General features: G+C 49.9%; 1 protein-coding gene across 4 annotated transcripts in view; it reads right to left on the bottom strand.

Annotated features, from left to right (window-relative positions):
- Positions 1-20,223, bottom strand: part of LOC129398241 (huntingtin-interacting protein 1-like) — a 79,694-nt gene that overhangs the window by 44,433 nt on the left and 15,038 nt on the right. For all 4 annotated transcript variants that reach the window (XM_063605822.1, XM_063605824.1, XM_063605825.1 and 1 more), the window contains exons 3-7: positions 14,760-14,902; positions 14,444-14,500; positions 9,135-9,215; positions 4,466-4,542; positions 3,628-3,689 (exon numbers count right to left, since the gene is read on the bottom strand). In XM_063605822.1, coding sequence (XP_063461892.1) covers positions 3,628-3,689; positions 4,466-4,542; positions 9,135-9,215; positions 14,444-14,500; positions 14,760-14,902 — 420 coding nt within the window. The remainder of the gene's footprint in view (positions 1-3,627; positions 3,690-4,465; positions 4,543-9,134; positions 9,216-14,443; positions 14,501-14,759; positions 14,903-20,223) is intronic.

The raw sequence follows: 20,223 nt of genomic DNA, 5'->3' as shown, positions 1-20,223 counted from the left end.
GGCCTGCTATTCACCAGGCACTGGGCTAGAACAGAGGGAATTTAGAGATGAGTAGGTCAGCATCTCGTGGTAACAATATTAATGAACAATGCATATAAAACCAGAGCAGGCTGGGCACGGTGGCTCATGCCTATAATCCAAGCACCTTGGGAGGCCAAGGCAGGCAGATCACTTGAGGCCAGGAGTTCGAGACTAGCCTGGCCAACATGGTGAAACCCTGTCTCTACTAAAAGTACAAAAATTAGCCGGGCGTGGTGGCACACACCTGTAATCCCAGCTACTCAGGAGGCTGAGACAGGAGAATTGCTTGAGCCTGGGAGGCGGAGGTTGCAGTGAGCTGAGATGGTGCCACTGCACTCCAGTCTGGGCAACAGAGCGAGACTCTCTCAAAACAAAACAAACAAACACACAAAACACCAGAACTAGGGGTCATGAGATGTGGCACAAAAAAGATGGCTGAGCTCACCACCTCTACCCCTTACTCATTCTCTCAGCTAACCAAGTCCTTTTGGACCTCATCACCATCTCCGCTTACTCATGGTCCACTGTCTGTCAGGAACTGGAAGGATGACCCAAAGGTTGAAACATTTGTCTTGCTTATCCCTAAACACCACAGCAGCGGGAGGCAGGCAGGCAGCCGGCTCCAAGAAGAGGTGAGAGCCATGGGGAGAGAGCTTGTGTCAGCCGAACTGCAACTTCTAGGCTGCACTTTCCCAAGGATGACAATTCCAAGAATCTCACTCACGCCTGCATTCAGATCTAGCACATTCCAAAGCTAAATGCAGGCTGGGCGTGGTGGCTCATGCCAATAATCCCAGCACTTTGGGAGGACAAGGCAGGCACATCACTTGAGCTCAGGAGTTTGAGACCAGCCTGGGCAACATAATGAAGCCTTGTCTCTAAAAAAAGTACACAAAAATTAGCTGGGCATGGTGGTGCGTGCCCGTAGTCCCAGCTACTTGGGAGGCTGAGGTAGGAGGATGGCTTGAGCCCCAGAAGCGGAGGTTGCAGTGAGCCGGAATCGCACCACTGCATTCCAGCTTGGGTGACACAACCAGACTATCTCAAAAGAAACAACAACAAAAAAGTGAAAGCTAAATGTGAATGAATTCTGAATTATCCACATACGTTGTTCCCACCAAAATCCAAATGATGAAAAGTTAGCCACAACAATGTATACTTGTTTATATACTTTTATGCAAACATTTCCAAAGCATTTTTTTTTTCAAGGAGTCTTGCTCTGTCACCCGGGCTGGAGTGCAGTGGTGTGATGTTGGCTCACTGCAACCTCTGCCTCCCGGGTTCAAGCAATTCTCCTGCCTCAGCCATCTGAGTAGCTGGGATTACAGGCACACACCATCAATCACGCCTGGCTAATTTTTGTATTTTCAATAGAGATGGCGTTTCACCATGTTGGCCAGGCTGGTCTTGAACTCCTGACCTCATGATCCACCTGCCTTCGCCTCCCAACGTGCTGAAATTACAGGCATGAGCCACTGCGCCCGGCCCCAATGCATTTTTTAAAAAATAAATGCATCTACACCACTGCTTTCAGTCTGACTGGGAATAGCTTAGGGCATAGACTAGATTCTGCGTTTTATTTTTATTTCTCTACTGACTTTCGTATAACACCCTGCTCAAATAGCTTCCTAGTCGGCTGAATGTCCCTTTCTCGCACAAACCGCAGTTTCCAGCTGTTTCTGGTGTTGGTCTTTCTTTTTTCTGAGATAGAATCTTGCTCACTGCATCTCGGCTCACTGCAAACTCTGCCTCCTGAGTTCAAGCCATTCTCCTGCCTCAGCCTCCTGAGTAGTTGGGATTAGAGGTGCTCACCACCACACCTGGCTAATTTTTGTATTTTTCGTAGAGACAGGGTTTCACCATGTTGCCCAGGCTGGTCTTGAACTCCTGACCTCAGGTGATCTGCCTCCCTTGGCCTTCCAAAGTGCTAGGATTACAGGCATGAGCCACTGCGCCTGGCCTGTTTCTGATGTTTTTCTGACCACATCCTGTGCTGAAGACTGGTCAATGTATTACAGAATTTGTTGCCCTGTCCCAGCCATCATACAACACAAAACAGAATATTCTGGAAAAGAGGCCAGTAGTAGGCATTTCTGCACAGATGAACAAGCTGAAGGAAGCTGAAGGAAATTCGGGGTCAGAGAGTCCAAGCCCCAAGAGTGGGTCCTGCCTGTCCACATGCAGAGAAGGCCACGAGGCTTGGGCGTGAAACCACCAAGCTTGCGTATGGAGACCTGCAATGTGGAATGTTGTCTTTCAGAGTTGGATGCTTGTCATGGAACGCCCTGAGTCTCAGAACGCTGGTGCTTACATCCCCCAGGGAAAGGAGGGGAGCCTGCTGGGAGATGTGGGGAGGAGACGCGCTGGAGAGAAGGGGACCAGCTGAGGCTTGTCAGGGAAGCATTAGGGGCTGATGGTCTGGAGGCACCACAGTTCTTGGCAGGCAGGAGCCTGGAAGTGTGGCCACTCCCCCTGCTAGTGGAACAGGACTGTGTGAGCTTCTCATGTGGACTTGGGTGACAACCAGTCCTGGGTGACAACCAATCCTGACCAGCTTGTTTCCCATGGCTGCCAACTCAACAGCAGACATGAGCCCTTCCTCCTCAGCAGAAATCGTGCCCATGAGCCAGCCCAGTTCCGAGTAGCAGACAAGACTGGACCAAGGACTGGCCAGGGCCATGGCTACAGTCCAGTGGCTGGCAAAGAGGTAAGACCTGTCTTTGGGCTTTTGGAGGCCTGCGCTTCAGGAGAGAGGCCAGTAGGAAGGGGCAGTGTGTGGTCTTTCTGCTCAGACGTGAAACCACCCGCTTGGAAAATATCTAGGAGGCCAGGTGTGGTAGCTCACGCCTGTAATCCCAGAACTTTGGGAGGCTGAGTTGGGAAGACACCTTGAGGCTGGTAGTTCAAGAACAGCCTGGGCAACACAGTGAGACCCCTATCTCTGCAAAAAATATAAAAAATCAGCCAGATGTGGTGGTGCGTGCCTGTAGTCCCAGCTACTTGGGAGGCTGAGGTGGGAGGATCATTTGAGCCTAGTAGTTTGAGGTTGCAGTGAGCCGTAACATGCCACTGCAATCCAGCCTGGGCGACAGAGCGAGACCTTCTCTCTCTCTCTCTCTTTTTTTTTTTGAGATGAAGTCTTGCTGTATCACTCAGGCTGGAGTGCAATGGCATGATCTTGGCTCACTGCAACCTCGACCTCCTGGGTTCAAGCAATTCTCCTGCCTCAGCCTCCCAAGTAACTGGGATTACAGGCATGTGCCACCATGCCCGGCTGATTTTTATATTTTTAGTAGAGACAGGGTTTCACCATGTTGGCCAGGCTGGTCTTGAACTTCTGGCCTCAAGTGATGGGCCCACCTTAGCCTCCCAAAGTGCTAGGATTACAGGTGCGAGCCACTGCACCCGGCCGAGAACTTGTCTCTTAAAAAGAAAAATACTGAAGAGGTTCAGTCCCTCCCTGCACGAGGGTTGGAGAGACCAGAGATGGGGTGTGAATGTCTCCATTTTCCTACCCCTTGTGCTGCACACTTTGCAGGGAGAGGAGGACTGGGAATTAGGTAGTTCCCATGAGAGCCTGGGTTAGACGGGAGGGAAGAGACTCACCTGTTTGGAAGAGGTTGAGTTCACACTCCAGGTAGTCAAACATCTCCACTGTTAACTGGAAACTGGACCCAAGAGGAAAGAGAGCTTACCCTCCACAGCCTGAGGCCGGTCTGTTACCTGTCCCCTCCCCCACGCTCTACGCTACTCCAGTCTCCAATGCTCGTGTGCATGCGCAAACACACACACAACTCCAGCTCCAAGTCTTAGCCTCGTGGGTATTATGGCCATGCAGCCTGGTGAAGTCAACAGTGACAGCGACAGGTCGGGGGCGGTGGCTCACGCCTGTAATCCCAGCTCTTTGGGAGGCCGAGGTGGGCGGATCACCTGAGGTCAGGAGTTCAAGACCAGCCTGGCCAACGTGGCGAAACCCCATCTCTACTAAAAATATAAAAATTAGCCGGGTATGATGGCGCATGCCTGTAATCCCAGCTACTCGGGAGGCTGAGGCAGGAGAATCACTTGAACCTGGGAGGTGGAGGCTGCAGTAAGCCGAGATCAAGTCACTGCACTCCAGCCTGGGTAACAGGGCGAGACTGCCTCTCAAAAAACAAAAACAAAAACAGTGACAGTGACAGAGGGAGAGGATAGGTACCAGTGTTGGAGTCAGAGGGCAGAAAGCGAGACAGACAGGAAAGCTTTGGGGTGTGAAATAGCCAGGCAGGGGTTCTGGATGAGGCACCACCAATAAATAAGTAGCCCCAAGGCCACGTCCCCCAGGGGCTTTGGTCCCCATCCCAGCCACGGCCTCCCCCCATCAGGCCCTCCATGACCCTTATGAGAAGTGTCAGCATTCACAAAAGCTTTCTCCCTCCCTGGGCTCAGGGCAGGAGCCACTTACAAGTTGTTCACGTCACTTTCTCCAGCCTCGTCCAGCTGGCGGTCACTCATCTGCAGGTTGCCTGGGAACCTGGGATTCTGGAAGGGAGGCAGAGGAAGGGAGTCAGGGCAGAAGACATGAAGAGCCCTCTCTCAGCCGGGCGTGGTGGCACACGCCTGTGGTCCCAGCTACTTGGGAGGCCGAGGTGGGAGGATTGCTTGAGCCCGGGAGTTCAAGTTTACAGTTCAAGGCCACTGCACTCCAGCTTGGTTACAGAGTGAGACCCTACCTCAAAACAAACAAAAAAGAAAAAAAGAAAAACCGCTGGTATCATCAATCATTGCTCAGTATCTACAGCCAGCATGATCCTGTCATCTGTGTGGTTTGTCCCTGTGGCAAAGGGAAAAGGCCACAGAGATGGGTGGCCATTCCATCGTGGGGCATCTACATGTACAAGTGGATACTTTAGGCTCTAGGCCAGGTGCGGTGGCTCACACCTGTAATCCCAGCACTTTGGAGGCCAAGGCGGATGGATCACTTGGGGTCAGGAATTAGAGACGAGGCTGGCCAACATGGCAAAACCCTGTCTCAACTAAAAATGCAAAAATTAGCCGGGTGTGGTGGTGCACGCCTGTAGTCCCAGCTCCTTGGGAGGTTGAGGCAGAATTGCTTGACGCTGGGAGGCGGAGGTTGCAGTGAGCTGAGATCGCACCACTGCACTCCAGCCTGGGCAACAGAGTGAGACTCCGTCTCCCTCCCCCGCAAAAAAAAGAAAAAAAAATCCCCATTGCAGACTTTGCTCCTGGGTTCCATGGTGCCAAGGCCTCTGAGGCTTGACCTGGCACCTGGGACACAGTTTTCCTTTGCCCCAAGTCATACACGCTGAGATTACAACCTCTGACCTCAATTTCAGCACCTTCACCTCTACTCCATCCCCACTCCAGACTCTGCCATCACCTAAAACATCCCTGCCCAGACCTCCCCACACCAGCATCTCCCTCTCTGGCTGCATCGCCCAGGCCTCTGCCCTTTCAGTCCTCTCCTGCCCTCAAGTCCACCCACTACTCACGCTTCTGTCTCAGAGATGGCCAGTCCCCTCCTGCTCCCTCTCCTCCCCATCTCTCTGCCTGCCTTTGCTTCCTGGCTCAGTCTTGACATCATGACTGGTGGCCTGGCTCCACTTCCCCACACCCTGCCTGCCTTTCTACCACACTGCTTGGAAGACCTGCTGAGAGCCTGGGTCCTTGTCATCGGCTCTGCACCTAGGGCCGGCTGCCGACTGTCCCTGGAGAAAGACTCACAGCTGGTGTCACTATGCATTCACGCTCTCTGTCCTGAACGTCCGTCTTAGTCAGCTCGGGCAGTTATAACAAGATACCATGCACTGGGTGGCTTAACCCATAGAGAGTGCCTTTCAGTTCTCGAGGCCAGGGAGTTCAAAGCCAAGGTGTTGACAGATTCGGTGCCTGGTGAGGCGCTTCATCCTGGTTACATTGCTAACATGGCAGAGGAGGGGGAAGCCAGCTCTCTCTTGTTTCTCTCTCTTTTTTTATTTTTTAGAGACGTGGCCTCACTGTTGCCCACGCTGGAGTGCAGTGGCATGATCATCACTCACTGCAGCCTCGAATTCCTGGGCTCAAGCGATCCTCCACCTCAGCCTCCTCAGTAGCTGGTACTACAGGCATACACCACCATGCGGGCTAATTTGTGTGTGTGTGTGTGTGTGTGTGTGTGTGTGTGTGTTTTTAGTAGAGATGGGGTTTCGCCACATTGGCCAGGCTGGTCTTGAACTCCTGACCTCAGGTGATCTGCCCGCCTTGGCCTCCGGAAGTGCTGGGATTACAGGTGTGAGCCACCACGCCCAGCCAGAGAATGAATTTTTCTTTAATGTGTGCGGGATATTTTTGTTGTTGTTTTCGAGACGGAGTCTCACTCTGTTGCCCAGGCTGGAGTGCAATGGCATGATCTCAGCTCACTGCAACCTCAGCCCCTTGGGTTCAAGCAATTCTCCTGCCTCAGCCTCCTGAGTAGCTGGGATTAACAGGCACGCACCACCATGCCCGGCTAATTTTTTTGTATTTTTAGTGGAGATGGGGTTTCACCATGTTGCCCAGGCTGGTCTTGAACTCCTGACCTCAGGTGATCCACCCGCCTCGGCCTCCCAGAGTGCTGGGATTACAAGCGTGAGCCACCACGCCTGGCCAAAAAAAAATTTTTTTTAAGAGACAGGGTCTCACTGTGTTGCCCAGGCTGGTCTCACCTCAAGCCTTGGCCTCCCCAAATGCTGGGATTGCAGGTGTGAGCCACTCTGCCCAGCCTCCTTCCCCACTCTTGTATCGCTAATTGCTAAAAACTGGAAAAGTCCTTTGCTCCTCCACACTTGGACAATACCAGCTTCCCCTTTTTCTCTGCTTTCTAAAACCAGGAAAAACAAGACAGCAGTGAGCTCGAGAGCCTGTGGAAGCAAAGCCAGCTGCATCCTCTTCCACCCCAGGTCTCCAAGCCCACGTGACCATTCCCTTCTGCCCTTCCATGCTATTAAAAGCTAGGGGACTGGCTATTGGCACCAGCTGCTTCTGATGCCGCTGAACTCTGCTGTCTTCCTATACACAAGGCAAAGGGACCCCTTTGGCCTCTATCACCCCCGCAGCCCCACTGCCCCAGCTCCCATCCCAGTCCTCTTCCTCCTTAACCTTCTTCCCAGTCTTGCTTTCTCTATACCCTCCTTTCTTTCCTTTTCCACCTAAAATCCTACCCTAGGCCCTTCCTCCTCCTATTTTCCATTTAACACTTTTTTTTTTTTTTTTGAGACAGAGTCTTGCTCTGTCACCCAGGCTGGAGTGCAGTGGCGCCATCTCGGCTCACTGCAACCTCCGCCTCCTGGGTTCAAGCCATTCTCAAGCCTCAGCCTCCTGAGTAGCTGGGATTACAGGTGCGTGTCACCACGCCCAGCTAATTTTTGTGTTTTTAGTAGAGATGGGGGTTTCACTATGTTGGTCAGGCTGGTCTCCAACTCCTGGCCTCAAGTGATCCTCCTGCCTTGGCCTTCCATTGTGTGGAGATTAGAGGTGTGAGCCACCACATCCAGCTCAATTTAACGCTTTCAATCTCTACTCCCAAAACGTCTTTTTTTTTTTTTTTTTTGAGATTGAGTCTTGCTCTGTCGCCCAGTCTGGAGTGCAGAGGCAGCATCTCGGCTCGCTGCAACCTTCACCTCCCAGGTTCAAGCGATTCTCCTGCCTCAGCCTCCCGAGTAGCTGGGACTACAGACGTGAGCTAATTTCTTTTTGTATTTTTAGTAGAGACGGAGTTTTGCCATGTTGGCCAGGCTGGTCTTGAACTCCAGACCTCAGACAATCTGCCCGCCTTGGCCTCCCAAAATGCTGGGATGACAGGCGTGAGCCACTGCGCCCAACCCCAAAACATCTTAAATCCAATTCTCACCTTTCCCCGCCTCCTCATGACACCTTTACCAGAGCCCGGTCCTCCCTCCAATCACACGCTACAAGCCCCCTCCCCTCCACACTCTCAGCCTCTCCCTCCTGCTTCTTCGCCTTGCAATCCAGCCCAAGGGCCGCCCGACTCCCGGCCTCAGCCTCTGACACCCTGGCCTGGCCCAGCCTCAGTTCTGGTTTACGTTGCCTCCTATGTGCCCACCCCTCTGCCTGATCCCCATTGTCTCCCACAGTTGCCAGACCCCTGTACACCCCGCAGCTGCTCGCCTCCCCCACCTCACACTATCCATTGTGTCACCTTCTTCTCTCTTTTTTCTGTGAAACAGGGCCTCTGTTGCCCAGGCGGGAGGGCAGTGATGCGATCATAGCTCACTGCATCCTTGACTTCCCAGGCTCAAGGTATCCTCCCACCTCAGCCTCCCGAGTAGCTGGGACTACAGTTGCACACTACCACGCCCGGCTAATTTTTAAATTTTTTTGTAGAGACAGGATCTTGCTATGGCCCAGGCTGGTCTCAAACTCCTGGTCTTAAGCCATCCTCCAGCCTCGACCTCCCATAATGCTCAGATTACAGGCATGAGCCACTGTGCCCAGCCAGGAATTGTTTTTATTAACAGTAAAATCAATGCTTCTGTAACATTTTCATAAGGTAATATAGTGCCTAGGGTTACTCTTTCTTTTTTTTGTTTTTTTTTTTGAGACAGAGTCTCATTTTGTCTCCCAGGCTGGAGTGCAGTGGCATGGTTTTGGCTCACTGCAACCTCTGCCTCCTGGTCTCAGGTTCAAGCGATTCTCCTGCCTCAGCCTCCCGAGTAGCTGGGACTACAGGCATGCATCACCACCATGGGTAATTTTTGTAATTTTAGTAGAGACGGGGTTTTGCCATGTTGTCCAGGCCAGTCTTGAACCCCTGACCTTGGGTGATCCATCCGCCTGGGCCTTCGAAAGAGCTAGGATTATAGGTGTGAGCCACCGTGCCTGGCCAGGTTTCTTTCTAGCTGCAAAATGGGGAACAAAGGGTGCAGAAGACACGGGCCAAAATCCCAGCCTTCGTCACACCCCGTGGGCCTGGCAGTGGCTTTCCTCTCTCACAGCTTGGGTACATGATGTGCACACTTCCTCAGAAGCCTGGGCTGTCTATTACCTGAAAGAGCTGACAAATGAGCCCAGGGAGGGGTTGAAGGGATGGAGCAGGGGAGGCGGCGGTGGCGGCAGAACTGTCCGCAGAGACTCACTTTGGTGTGGTACTCCATCTTGGTTCTTAGCAGTTTCAGGTAGATGCTGCACAGCTGGCCATACCCCTCGCTCAGGTGGCCCTTTTAGGAAGAGGAGGGGAAACAGAGTCAACAACAAGAACATAACAGTTGAGAGATCTGCAGCCAGGAATTCTCTGGTAAAGAATCTATCTTCTTTTTTTTCTCCCCTTTATTTTATTTATTTAGAGATGGGGTCTAGCTCTGTTGCCCAGGCTGGAGTGCAGTGGCATGATCTCGGCTCACTGCAGCCTCCACCTCCTGGGTTCAAGTGATTCTCCTGCCTCAGCCTCCCGAGTAGCTGGGATTACAGGCACGCACCACCACGCCTGGTCAATTTTTGTATTTTTACTAGAGATATGGTTTCACCATGTTGCCCAGGCTGGTCTCAAACTCCTGGCCTTGAGTGATCCACCTGCTTTGGCCTCCCAAAAGGCTAGGATTACACTACAGGTGTGAGCCACCACGCCCAGCTAATTTTTGTAGTTTTTAGTAGAGATGGGGTTTCACCATATTGGCCAGACTAGTCTCGAACTTCTGATCTCAGGTGATCTGCCCGCCTCTGCCTCCCAAAGTGCTGGGATTACAGGCGTGAGCCACCGCACCCAGCCATCTACCTTTATTCTTAAATGTAAAATAGAATCAATCTATTTTTCTTGCTTAATATGCTGCAATTTTATTCAACTTCTTCAACTTTCTTTCATTATTTTTAGTGACTGACCAGTACTATTGTAATTTATTGAACTGACTCAATAAATTCAAATGAGCTGAAGCCAATTCAAACCAGTTGAAATTTTTGCTATGATAAACCATTTCAATGAACATTCCTTATAGCACAATCTTTTGTACAAACATAAGGACTGCCTTTGATAAATTCTGGACAAAGCTTCCTACTTAAGAATGTTGAGTCTGGCCAGGTGCAGTGGCTCATGCCTGTAATCCCAGCACTTTGGGAGGCCGAGGAGGGAGGATTGCTTGAGCTCAGGAATTTGAGACCAGCCTGGCCAACATGGTGAAACCCCATCTCTACAAAAAATTAAAAAATTAGCTGGGCATGGTGGTGTGCACCTGTGGTCTCAGCTATTCAGGAGGCTGAAGTGGGAGGATCACTTGAGCCCAGGAAGTTGAGGCTGCAGTGAGCTGTGATCATGTCACCATACCTCCAGCCTTGGTGACAGAGCAAGAAACTGTCTCAAAACACCACCACCACCACCAACACACACACAAAAGACTGCCTCCTTGGTATAGGGGAAGTAAAGATAAATAATAAAGTAACAAACGCTTGTACTCCTGCACTGAGGAAGTCCTCCCTAAGGACTATGAAGAATTCTACCGCCTCAAATCACCGCTGTGATTGGGGAAGGAAAATCTGCCCTAAACTCACAAAACCTTAAGCTGAGAATTTAATTTCGAGTGATCTCAATCGAAGCAAATGCCAGTTCTCTCTGGAGGAACCTGCCTTCATTACAGACTTCAAAGAATTCTCCACAGATACAATTCCAAGGAAGATGAGCAGCTTAGGGTAGAAAATAACCGAACATAAAGAAAACTACACAGCATGGGCAAAATGCACCAAAAGGGACGGAGGACAGAAACAAATCTCTAAAGACTTTAGATAATAGAATTACAAAATATATATGAGATGACTTTGGTTCATATATCTAAAGAAATAAGAGACTGTTTCAAAATACATGCAGGGCATAATAAATTGTAAAGGAGGAGAAGCAGGGCCAGACACAGTGGCTCCTCCTGCCTGTAATCCCAGTGCTTTGGGAGGCTGAGGTGGCAGATCGCTTAAGCCCAGGAGTTTGAGACCACCCTTGGCAACATGGCGAAAACCTGCGTCTACAAAAATTAGCTGGGTTTGGTGGTGCACACCTGTTTTCCCAGCTACTTGGGAGGCTGAGGTGGAAGAATCACCTGAGCTCAGGAGGTTGAGGCTGCAATAAGCCATGATCGCGCCACTGCACTCCAGCCTGGGTGACAGAGTGAGACCCTGTCTCAAACAGCAACAACAACCACCTCCCCCCGCAAAAAACAAGCAGATTTGAAAATAAATAAATAAATAGAACTTCAGAAATGAAAACTGTACTAATTGGGCCAGGTGTGGTGGCTCATGCCTGTAATCCTAGCAATTTGAGAGGCTGAGGCATTGGATCACCTGAGGTTAGGAGTTCGAAACCAGCCTAGCCAACATGGTGAAACCCCATCTCTACTAAACATACAAAATTAGCTGGGCGTGGTGGCACATGCCTGTAATCCCAGCTACTTGGGAGGCTGAGACAGGAGAATCACTTGAACCTGGGAGGTGGAGGTTGCGTGAGCAGAGATCGTGCCATTGCCCTCCAGCCTGGGCAACAAGAGCAAAACTCTGTCTTAAAGAAAAAAAAAAAAGAAGAAGAAGAAGAAGAAAAGAAAAGAAAAGAAAACTGTACTAAATGAAATTGAAAACCTTATGGAGAAGCTTAATAACACATTAGACCCAACTGGAGAGGAGGCAAACTGAAGGCTAGAGTTGATAAAAATTATCCAGAATACAGCAAAGACAAATAGGTAGAAAAAACTGAAAGAGTGGTTTAGAGACATGAGGGGTAGGATGAGAAAGTCTGACACAGGTCTAGCCAAAATCTGAGAAGGGGCTGGGCGCGATGGCTGATGCCTGTAATCCCAACACTTTGGGAGGCCGAGGAGGGAAGATCACTTGAGGTCAGGAGTTCGAGACCAGCCTGGCCAACATGGCAAAACCGTGTCTCCACTAAAATATAAAAATTAGCTGGGTGTGGTGGTAGGCACTGTAATTCTAGCTACTCGGGAGGCTGAGGCAGGAGAATCGCTTCAACCTGGGTGGCGGAGGTTGCAGTGAGCTGAGATTATGCCAGTGTACTCTGGCCCAGGCAACAGAACAAGACTCTGTCTCTAAAAAAAAAAAAAAAAAAAAAAAAAAAGACATTCTTTTTTTTTGTTTTTTTTTTGTTTTTTTTTGAGACGAAGTCTCTCTCTGTCACCTAGGCTGGAGTGCAGTGGTGCGATCTCGGCTCACTGTGAACTCCGCCTCCCGGGTTCACGCCGTTCTCCTGCCTCAGCCTCCTGAGTAGCTGGGACTACAGGCACCCACCACCACGCCCGGCTAATTTTCTGTATTTTTTTAGTAGAGACGGGGGTTTCACCGTGTTAGCCAGGATGGTCTCGATCTCCTGACCTCGTGATCCGCCCGCCTCGGCCTCCCAAAGTGCTGGGATTACAGGCATGAGCCACTGCGCCTGGCCAAAAACGACATCCTTAAACAAGCAAACACAGTGTCAGCCACCAGTAGGCTCTCAATTATGGAAGTTAGAAAGGAAATAATTCAGGCAGAAAGAAAGTGATCTCAGATGAAAGGTCTATGGAGAGCACAGAATAAAACAAGGAAAATAAAACAATAACTTACAGAATTTAAAGATAAACATAACCAAAACCAAAATACATGGTTATGCTAACAGATAAATTGAGGGACTGAATGGAACTAAAATATTCTCAAGTCTTTGTGTTATACAGGAAACAAAGATACGAAAGGTAGACCTAGATAAAACAAGCAAGCATTTTGTAATTATTAGAGAACATGCCAAAAACAAAAAAAGTAGATTTGTTTTTTAACCTCCCAAATAGTAATGAGGAAAAAACAGAATGAGAAAAAAATACCCAGCCAATCCAAAAGAAGGCAAGGAATGAGAGAAATAGAAGTAGAACAGATGGGACAAATAGAAAACATAGAATAAAATGGGAGACATAAATCTAAACATACCATGTAGCATAATAAATGTAAATAGACTAAATGCCCAGTTAAAAGACAAAGACTACCATCCTGGATAAAAAAACAACCACCACAAACCACACAAAATCCAACCAAATGTTATTTATAAGTGTTATTTCTAAAACATAAAAATATAGGAATGCTTAAAGTAAAAAGATGAAGAAATATATACCAGGCAAATTCTAACAAAAAGGAAAAAGACCTAAGCTTTACATGTTACAGGGAACGTTTTCTAGCGCACAGTTGGGAAATCTGGGGACAACTCTCAACTTTGTTCTGGTACCTAATTTTGTGACTTTAGGACAAGTTGCTTCCCTTTCTGGGCCTGTGTTTCCTCACCTATGATAGGTAGATAGGACTACATAGTTGCCAACATTTTATAGGTGCAGACAGATACAGGTAAGACTTTGCAAAAAGGCTAAAGTAGTAGTTCTCAACTGGTAGAGGCAAAAGAACATATCAGAATCAACCAGGGAGATTTTTTTTTTTTTTTTGAGACAGAGTCTCACTCTGTCACCCAGGCTGGAGTGCAGTGGCCCAATCTTGGCTCACCACAACCTTCGCCTCCTAGGTTCAAGCGATTCTCCTGCCTCAGCCTCCCGAGTAGCTGGGATTACAGGCACACGCCACCACACCCGGCTAATTTTTGTATTTTTAATAGAGCCCGGGTTTCACCATGTTGGCCAGGTTGGTCTCAAACTCCTGGCCTCAGGTGATCTGCCTGCCTCGGCCTCCCAAAGTGCTAGGATTACAGGCGTGAGCCACTGCGCCTGGCCAAGAGAGATTCTTCAAAATGCAGATTACCCCTCTCCATATACACACCCACGGACATCAGAATCTGGGGTGATTGTGGTGTGTGTACAGAAATGCTCTTTTCCATTGACTGTGATATTGCCACCTACCTCCCCCCTCATCCTAAAGCACTGATAATCTCTAAACAGGAAAGAAAAAGCTCTGGCATTAAGAATTGGGTATGCTAATTCTAATTCTCAATGCACTATGACTCCAACGGGACCAGTGGAAGGAGAAGAGAAGTAGGAACTGTGGGCTGGGCACAGTGGCTCATGTGTGTGATCCCAGCACTTTGGGAGGCTGAGGTGGGAGGATCACTTGAGGCCAGGAGTTCAAGACCAGCCTGGGCAGCATAGCAAGACCCCGTCTCTACCAAAAAAAAAAAAAAAAAAAAGCAGGAAACATGGCCATGTAGCTACTGCTGAGGGATCCCAACCTTGGACAGCTTTGTGACATGAGTTTATGAGTTTTCATTGGCAGGAGAAGCTCCCAGGCCCTGGAACTTTCCTGAAGCATCCAGAGACCCCAGGCAAGACTATGGATATCATGGTACTCTTTGGGGGCATCCTTAGTCCGTCTCTGGCACCCATGGGAGAAATCCTCAACAAGCTGAAGGAGATGAATTTATTTCACCCTCCAGTCCTTGCTCTGTGGCCTCTGAGGAAGGAAAGGAGAAGCACGTGGCTCCTGAGTACATCTCCAAACTCACCCACATCCTGCTCATGTCACTCAATTCATTTCTGTATCTCAGAGAGTCCTTCAGGACCTGCAGGGGCAAAAGAACAGCCTGTGAGAGAATGGAGAAGGAAAGAAAGACAAAGGGAAGGAGGATGGAGAGAGGCGGAGGTGAACCTAGGGCAGGGGGACAGGCTGATGGGAGGGAGACTCACCCAACTCTAATGGGGAACCCAAAGGCCAGGAGAAGGGGGCAGTGTGGGAGAGGACAGCAGCCTCTGTGGCCCAGGCAGTCACTTTCCCCACAAGGATCCCTGGCTCCCTGCCACCCCACAGCCCCAGGAACTCACGTTCGGGTGTCCATCTCGGAGGAGTTTGTGGAACACATGGCAGAACTTCCAGCAGAGCACTGCATTGCTAGACAGAGGCAGGCAGTTGACAACAGACCAGAAGGTCTGTGCCCCTTTCTCATGGTGGGTGCCCAGTATGCACGGTGAGGGGGGGTTATGGAAAACAACGGATGGGCTCTGCCAGTCACTGCAGGGGACTGAGCCTGCACCCAGCCACTGCAGGGGACTGAGCCTGCACCCAGCCATCACAGGGGATAGAGGCTGCACCCAGCCACTGCAGGGGACCAAGCCTGCACACAGCCACTGCAGGGGACCGAGCAGTAGTGCAAGTCGTGGTTGGCAGTGCCTTGGAGGGAGCGCCGCTCAGAGCTAAGACACCATAGAACTGTACATTCCTTCTGGGAGTTTTAGGGCAGATGGGAATACTTATTTTAATAAAATCCACTTGAGTAGACAATTTCCCGAGATGTAAGCATCTTGAGAGAGAGGTGTGTCTTTTTCTAATTTGCACAAATACCCTGTAGGCCACGGTGGTATTGGGTTGTCCTTTCTATGAGAATGCTGAGTTGATGATGTGTCCTTCGGGAATAACTACAGCTATTTGTTGTGGTGGTTGAGATAGGGTCTTACTCTGTCACCCAGACTGGAGTGCAGTGGTGTGATCATAGCTCACTGTAACCTCGAACTCCTGGGCTCAGGCAATCCTCCTACCTCAGCCTCCCAAGTAGCTGGGGCTATAGGCATGCACCACTGTGCCCGGCTAATTTTTAAATTTTTGGTAGAGATGAGATCTTGCTATGTTGCCCAGGCTGGTCTCAAGCTCCTGGCCTCAAGTGGTCCTCCCCTCTTGGCCTTGCAAAGTGCTGGGGTTACAGGCATGAACCACTGTGTCTGGCCTTATGACACCTAACTTTTAAACAACATTTGAGGGCTTCCTCAGGTTCTTTCTTATGCATTATTAAAAGTAAGGGTGTGCAAGCCAGGTGCAGAGACTCACGCCTATAATCCCAGCACTTTGGGGGGCCGAGGTGGGTGGATCACCTGAGCTCAGGAGTTTAAGATCAGCCTGACCAACACGGCGAAACTCCATCTCTACTAAAAATACAAAATTAGCTGGGCGTGGCGGTGGGCGCCTGTAATCCCAGCTTCTCAGGAGGCTGAGGCAAGAGAATTGCTTGAATCCGGGAGGTGGAGGTTGCAGTGAGCCAGGATCATGCCACTGCACTCCAGCCTGGGTGACAGAGCAAGACTCCATCTCAAAAAAAAAGTGAGGGTGTGCTTCTGCTCCTCGTCAAGGACCTTGGTCCCTGCAGGGAGTCCTGCACCTTGACCCCTTGGCTCCTCCTCCAGGCAGCATTTCCCAGCCCCTTTCCATTTAGCCAGCCTTGTGCTTGCCTTGACAGCAGCAATCTTTGTTTAAAATGCCCTTTCTGTAAACCTCAACACCCCACTTCTTCCGTAAACCCACCTGGCCCTGTTCAGGGGCACCTTCAATCTCTCCACACCTTAAATTCCCCATATATGGAATCCTGGAACCGCTTCTCCCCAGGCCTAATTCCAAACACACCCACTCCCTGCAGATAGTCGTTGGTTTGCATGTAATAAATGTCCATCATGGTGGAGCGCGGTGGCTCACACCTCCAATCCCAGCACTTTGGGAGGCTGAGGCGGGAGGATCACCTGAGGTCAGAGTTCGAGATCAGCCTGACCAATGTGGTGAAACCCCATCTCTACTAAAAATACAAAATTAGCCCAGTGTGGTGGCGCATGCCTGTAATCCCAGCTACTTGGGAGGCTGAGGCAGGAGAATTGCTTGAACCTGGGAGGCAAAGATTGCAGTGAGCTGAGATCGTGCCATTGCACTCCAGCCTGGGCAACGAGCAAAACTCCGCCTCAACAACAACAGCAACAACAAAAGCCCTTTCCATAAACCTGAACACCCGACTTCTTCCATAAACCTGCCTGGCCCTGTTCAGGGTCACCTTCAATCTCTCCACACCTTGAATTCCCCATATATGGGATCCTGGAACCACTTCTCCCCAGGCCTAATTCTAAACACACCCACCCTCTGCAGATAGTTGTCAGTTTGCATGTAATAAATGTCCATCAGGGTTGGGCGTGGTGGCTCACGGCTGTAATCACAGGACTCTGGGAGGCCGAGGTGGGCAGATCACGAGGTCAGGATATCAAGACCAGCCTGGCCAACATGGTGAAACCCCGTCTCTACTAAAAGTACAAAAATTAGCCGGGCATGGTGGTGCATGCCTGTAATCCCACCTACTCGGGAGGCTGAGGCAGGAGAATCGCTTGAACCTGGGAGATGGAGGTTGCAGTAAGCCAAGATTGCACCACTGCACTCCAGCCTGGGCGACAGAGTGAGACTCCATCTCAAAAATAAACAAATGTCCCTCTGGCCTCACATGATTTTAAGTTCGGCTATTCCAGATCTCTGTCATTAGTGAGCTCTTTTTGGAGTGAGGAGAGAATTTCCACTTTTGTAATTGTGTGCTTCAACAAGATTCACAGACCCAGTAACTGGGCACTGTCAGTTGTTAGGACAACTCTGTGCCCGGAACTTTAGGCTTTACTCAGCAAGGCTCAGGTCGCAAGTGCACTGTCATTTAGGGCAGAAGGACTCATCTCAGGTAGGAAACTAAATGACTCACCCAGAGCACATGTTATTTTGCTTCTGAACTGGAAGATACCATAAAGCTCCTTTCCTCGATGACATCTTCATTTAGAGAGGGGTGGGCTTAAACAGATGTTTGGGTCTGGAAGCTAAAATCAGCTTTTGGTGTAGGAGTCTGTCTTTCTTTCTTTCTTTCTTCCTTCCTTCCTTTTCTTTCTTTTTCTCTCTTTCTTTCTCTCTTTCTCTCTCTCCCTTCCTTCCTTCCTTCCCTCCCTCTCTCTCTCGTTCGTTCTTTCTTTCTATTTTTTTTTTTAGACAGGGTCTCGCTCTGTCGCCCAGGCTGGAGTGCAGTGGCACAATCTTGGCTCACTGCAACCTCCACCTCCCAGGTTCAAGTGATTCTCGTGCCTCAGCCTCCCAAGTAGCTGGGATCACAGGCACCCGCCACCATGCCCGGCTAATTTTTGTTTTTTTAGTAGAGACGGGGTTTCACCATGATGCTCAGGCTGGTCTCGAACTCCTGGCTTCAAGAGATCCACCCACCTTGGCCTCCCAAAGTTCTGGGATTACAGGTGTGAGCCACTGCGCCTGGCCTTGGTGTAGGAGCGATTTCTGAAATAATTTTTGGTTCCACTTAAATCACAGCCCCTGCAGACTGCAAGGAAGCCGTGAGGAGAGACCAGCAACCCCCAGCCTCCCCGCACTCCTTCTCCCAGTGGACAGTGCTTACTTTTCCTGAGAGCAGCCTCCTAAACCGAAGCTGAGTGCAGAGTTAGTTGGGGACCCTGGCTTTATTTTATTAAATTTAAATTAATTTTGTTAATTTGTTTTTTAGAGACAGGGTCTCCTTCTGTTGCCCAGTCGGGAGTGCATTGGTGCAATCATAGCTCACTGCAGCCTCCAACTTCTGGGCTTAAGTGATCCTCCCTGCTCAGCCTCCCAAGTAGCTGGGACTACAGGCATGCACCAACACACTTAGCTAATTTTTTATTTTTTGTAGAGATGGGTCTCACTATGTTGCCCAGGCTGGTCTTGAATTCCTGGGCTATGTGATCCTCCTGCCTGGGCCTCCCCAAGTGCTGGGATTACAGGTGCGAACCACCACACCCGGCTCAGGCACCCTGACTTTGAAATGCGCAAGGAGACCTTTCTGGCATTCTTTCACATATAAGCATTTTTATGCCCCAAGTATGTGTCAAAGCCTGTAAAATCCATTCAGGGAGAAAAAAAAGAAAATAAGAAAAATAAGACTCAGTCCCCAGCCCTCCAGGAGTGAATACCAAGGTGGCGGGCCAACCTGTTCACCATTTAGGCATCTGTGATAAATGTGTAAGCAGCATTTCTGAAGTCAGACTTCCTAATGCTTATTCAGTTTGTATCTAAGGCAGCTGATAAAAGACCTGATAATAGATAAATGTGCTGGGCATGGTGGCTCACGCCTGTAATTGCAGCACTTTGGGAGGCCCAGCGGGAGGACTGCTTGAGCCTAGCTAGGAGTTCAAGACCAGCCTGGGCCACAGTGAGACCCCATCTCTATAAAAAATTAGCCAGGCATGATGGCATGTGCCTATAGTCCCAGCTACTCAGGAGGCTGAGGTGGGAGGATCACTTGAGCCTAAAAGTTGGAGGCTGCAGTGAGCCTCCAACTGATTGTGTCACTGCACTCCAGCCTGGGTGACAGTGCATGACCCTGCCTCAAAAAAAACCAAAAGCTTTGGGATATCTTTAATTAGGCATTTCAAACCCTACTGTATGGAGTTGATTTTTCAACATTTATTCACCATTTAGAAATTATGAATCAGAGACTCATAGAATGTTAGGGCTGGACTGTTAAATCTTTGAAATCTTTTTCTTTTTGAAACGGAGTTTGGCTCTTGTTGCCCAGGCTGGAGTACAGTGGCGCGATCTCGGCTCACTGCAACCTCTGCCTCCCAGGTTCAAGTGATTCTCCTGCCACAGCCTCCCAAGTAGCTGGGATTACAGGTACCCGCCACCACACCTGGCTAATTTTTGTTTTTTCAGTAGGATGGGGTTTTACCATGTTGGCCAGGCTGGTCTCGAACTCCTGACCTCAGGTCATCCACCCGCCTCCACCTTCCAAAGTGCTGGGATTATAGGCATGAGCCACCACACCTGGCCTGAAATCTTCTTTGTCCAACCTTTGATTGAACAGAAAGTGACCTAAGACTCATGGAGGCCCCACTCAAGGTCCCAGAGTGAGCCCGAGAGTTCCAGTGGCAGAATGTCAGAATCTCCTTGCAGGGCCCCTTCCCTCCTCCCAGGGAGCCTCCCGGCAGCATGTGACCTGACCCTGCCGCTGCAGGCCTGGCCTCTCTGCACCCATGTCTTGTCCTGAACAGCACACTGCCTGATGATAACTGTCTCTCCCTTACTCATATCTTTTATCAGATTGATCACAAATTATTCGTAGGTAAGGGTCAGGGCTGAGTCATTTCCTCTGAGAAAATCCACTGGGCCGTTTAAAATAAAGGCTTTTCTTGGTTTGCTTTGAATCATCGCAAGGGTACCAAACGTGATGCAGGAAACCAAGGGGCCTGTGTCTTTCTGGGGAAAAAAAGAGCAAGATCTAGCTAGGCTCGCACAGGGCTGGACTTCTGGGTTACCCCAGAGAGGTTCTGCAGCCGCCATCCTAATTCCAGCCAAAGCATCTTCCCACTAAAGGCAAGCTGCTTTCCCTCTAGCAAACAGCAGTTCATATACCACACTAAGCAATGCTGGGCTTCTCTGGCTATCTAACCTGGAGGGTCGCCTCTAGGGGTTGAGGCTAGAAGGCTTCGGGACAAGCTGCTCTGGCTTGCCTGGCTGTGACACAGT

The sequence above is a fragment of the Pan paniscus genome, chromosome 6 (assembly GCF_029289425.2).
Source record: "Pan paniscus chromosome 6, NHGRI_mPanPan1-v2.0_pri, whole genome shotgun sequence".
In the NCBI taxonomy this organism is placed as follows: domain Eukaryota; kingdom Metazoa; phylum Chordata; class Mammalia; order Primates; family Hominidae; genus Pan; species Pan paniscus.
The sequence above is the reverse complement of the archived record's forward strand: the minus strand, read 5'-3'. Positions and strand labels throughout refer to the sequence as shown.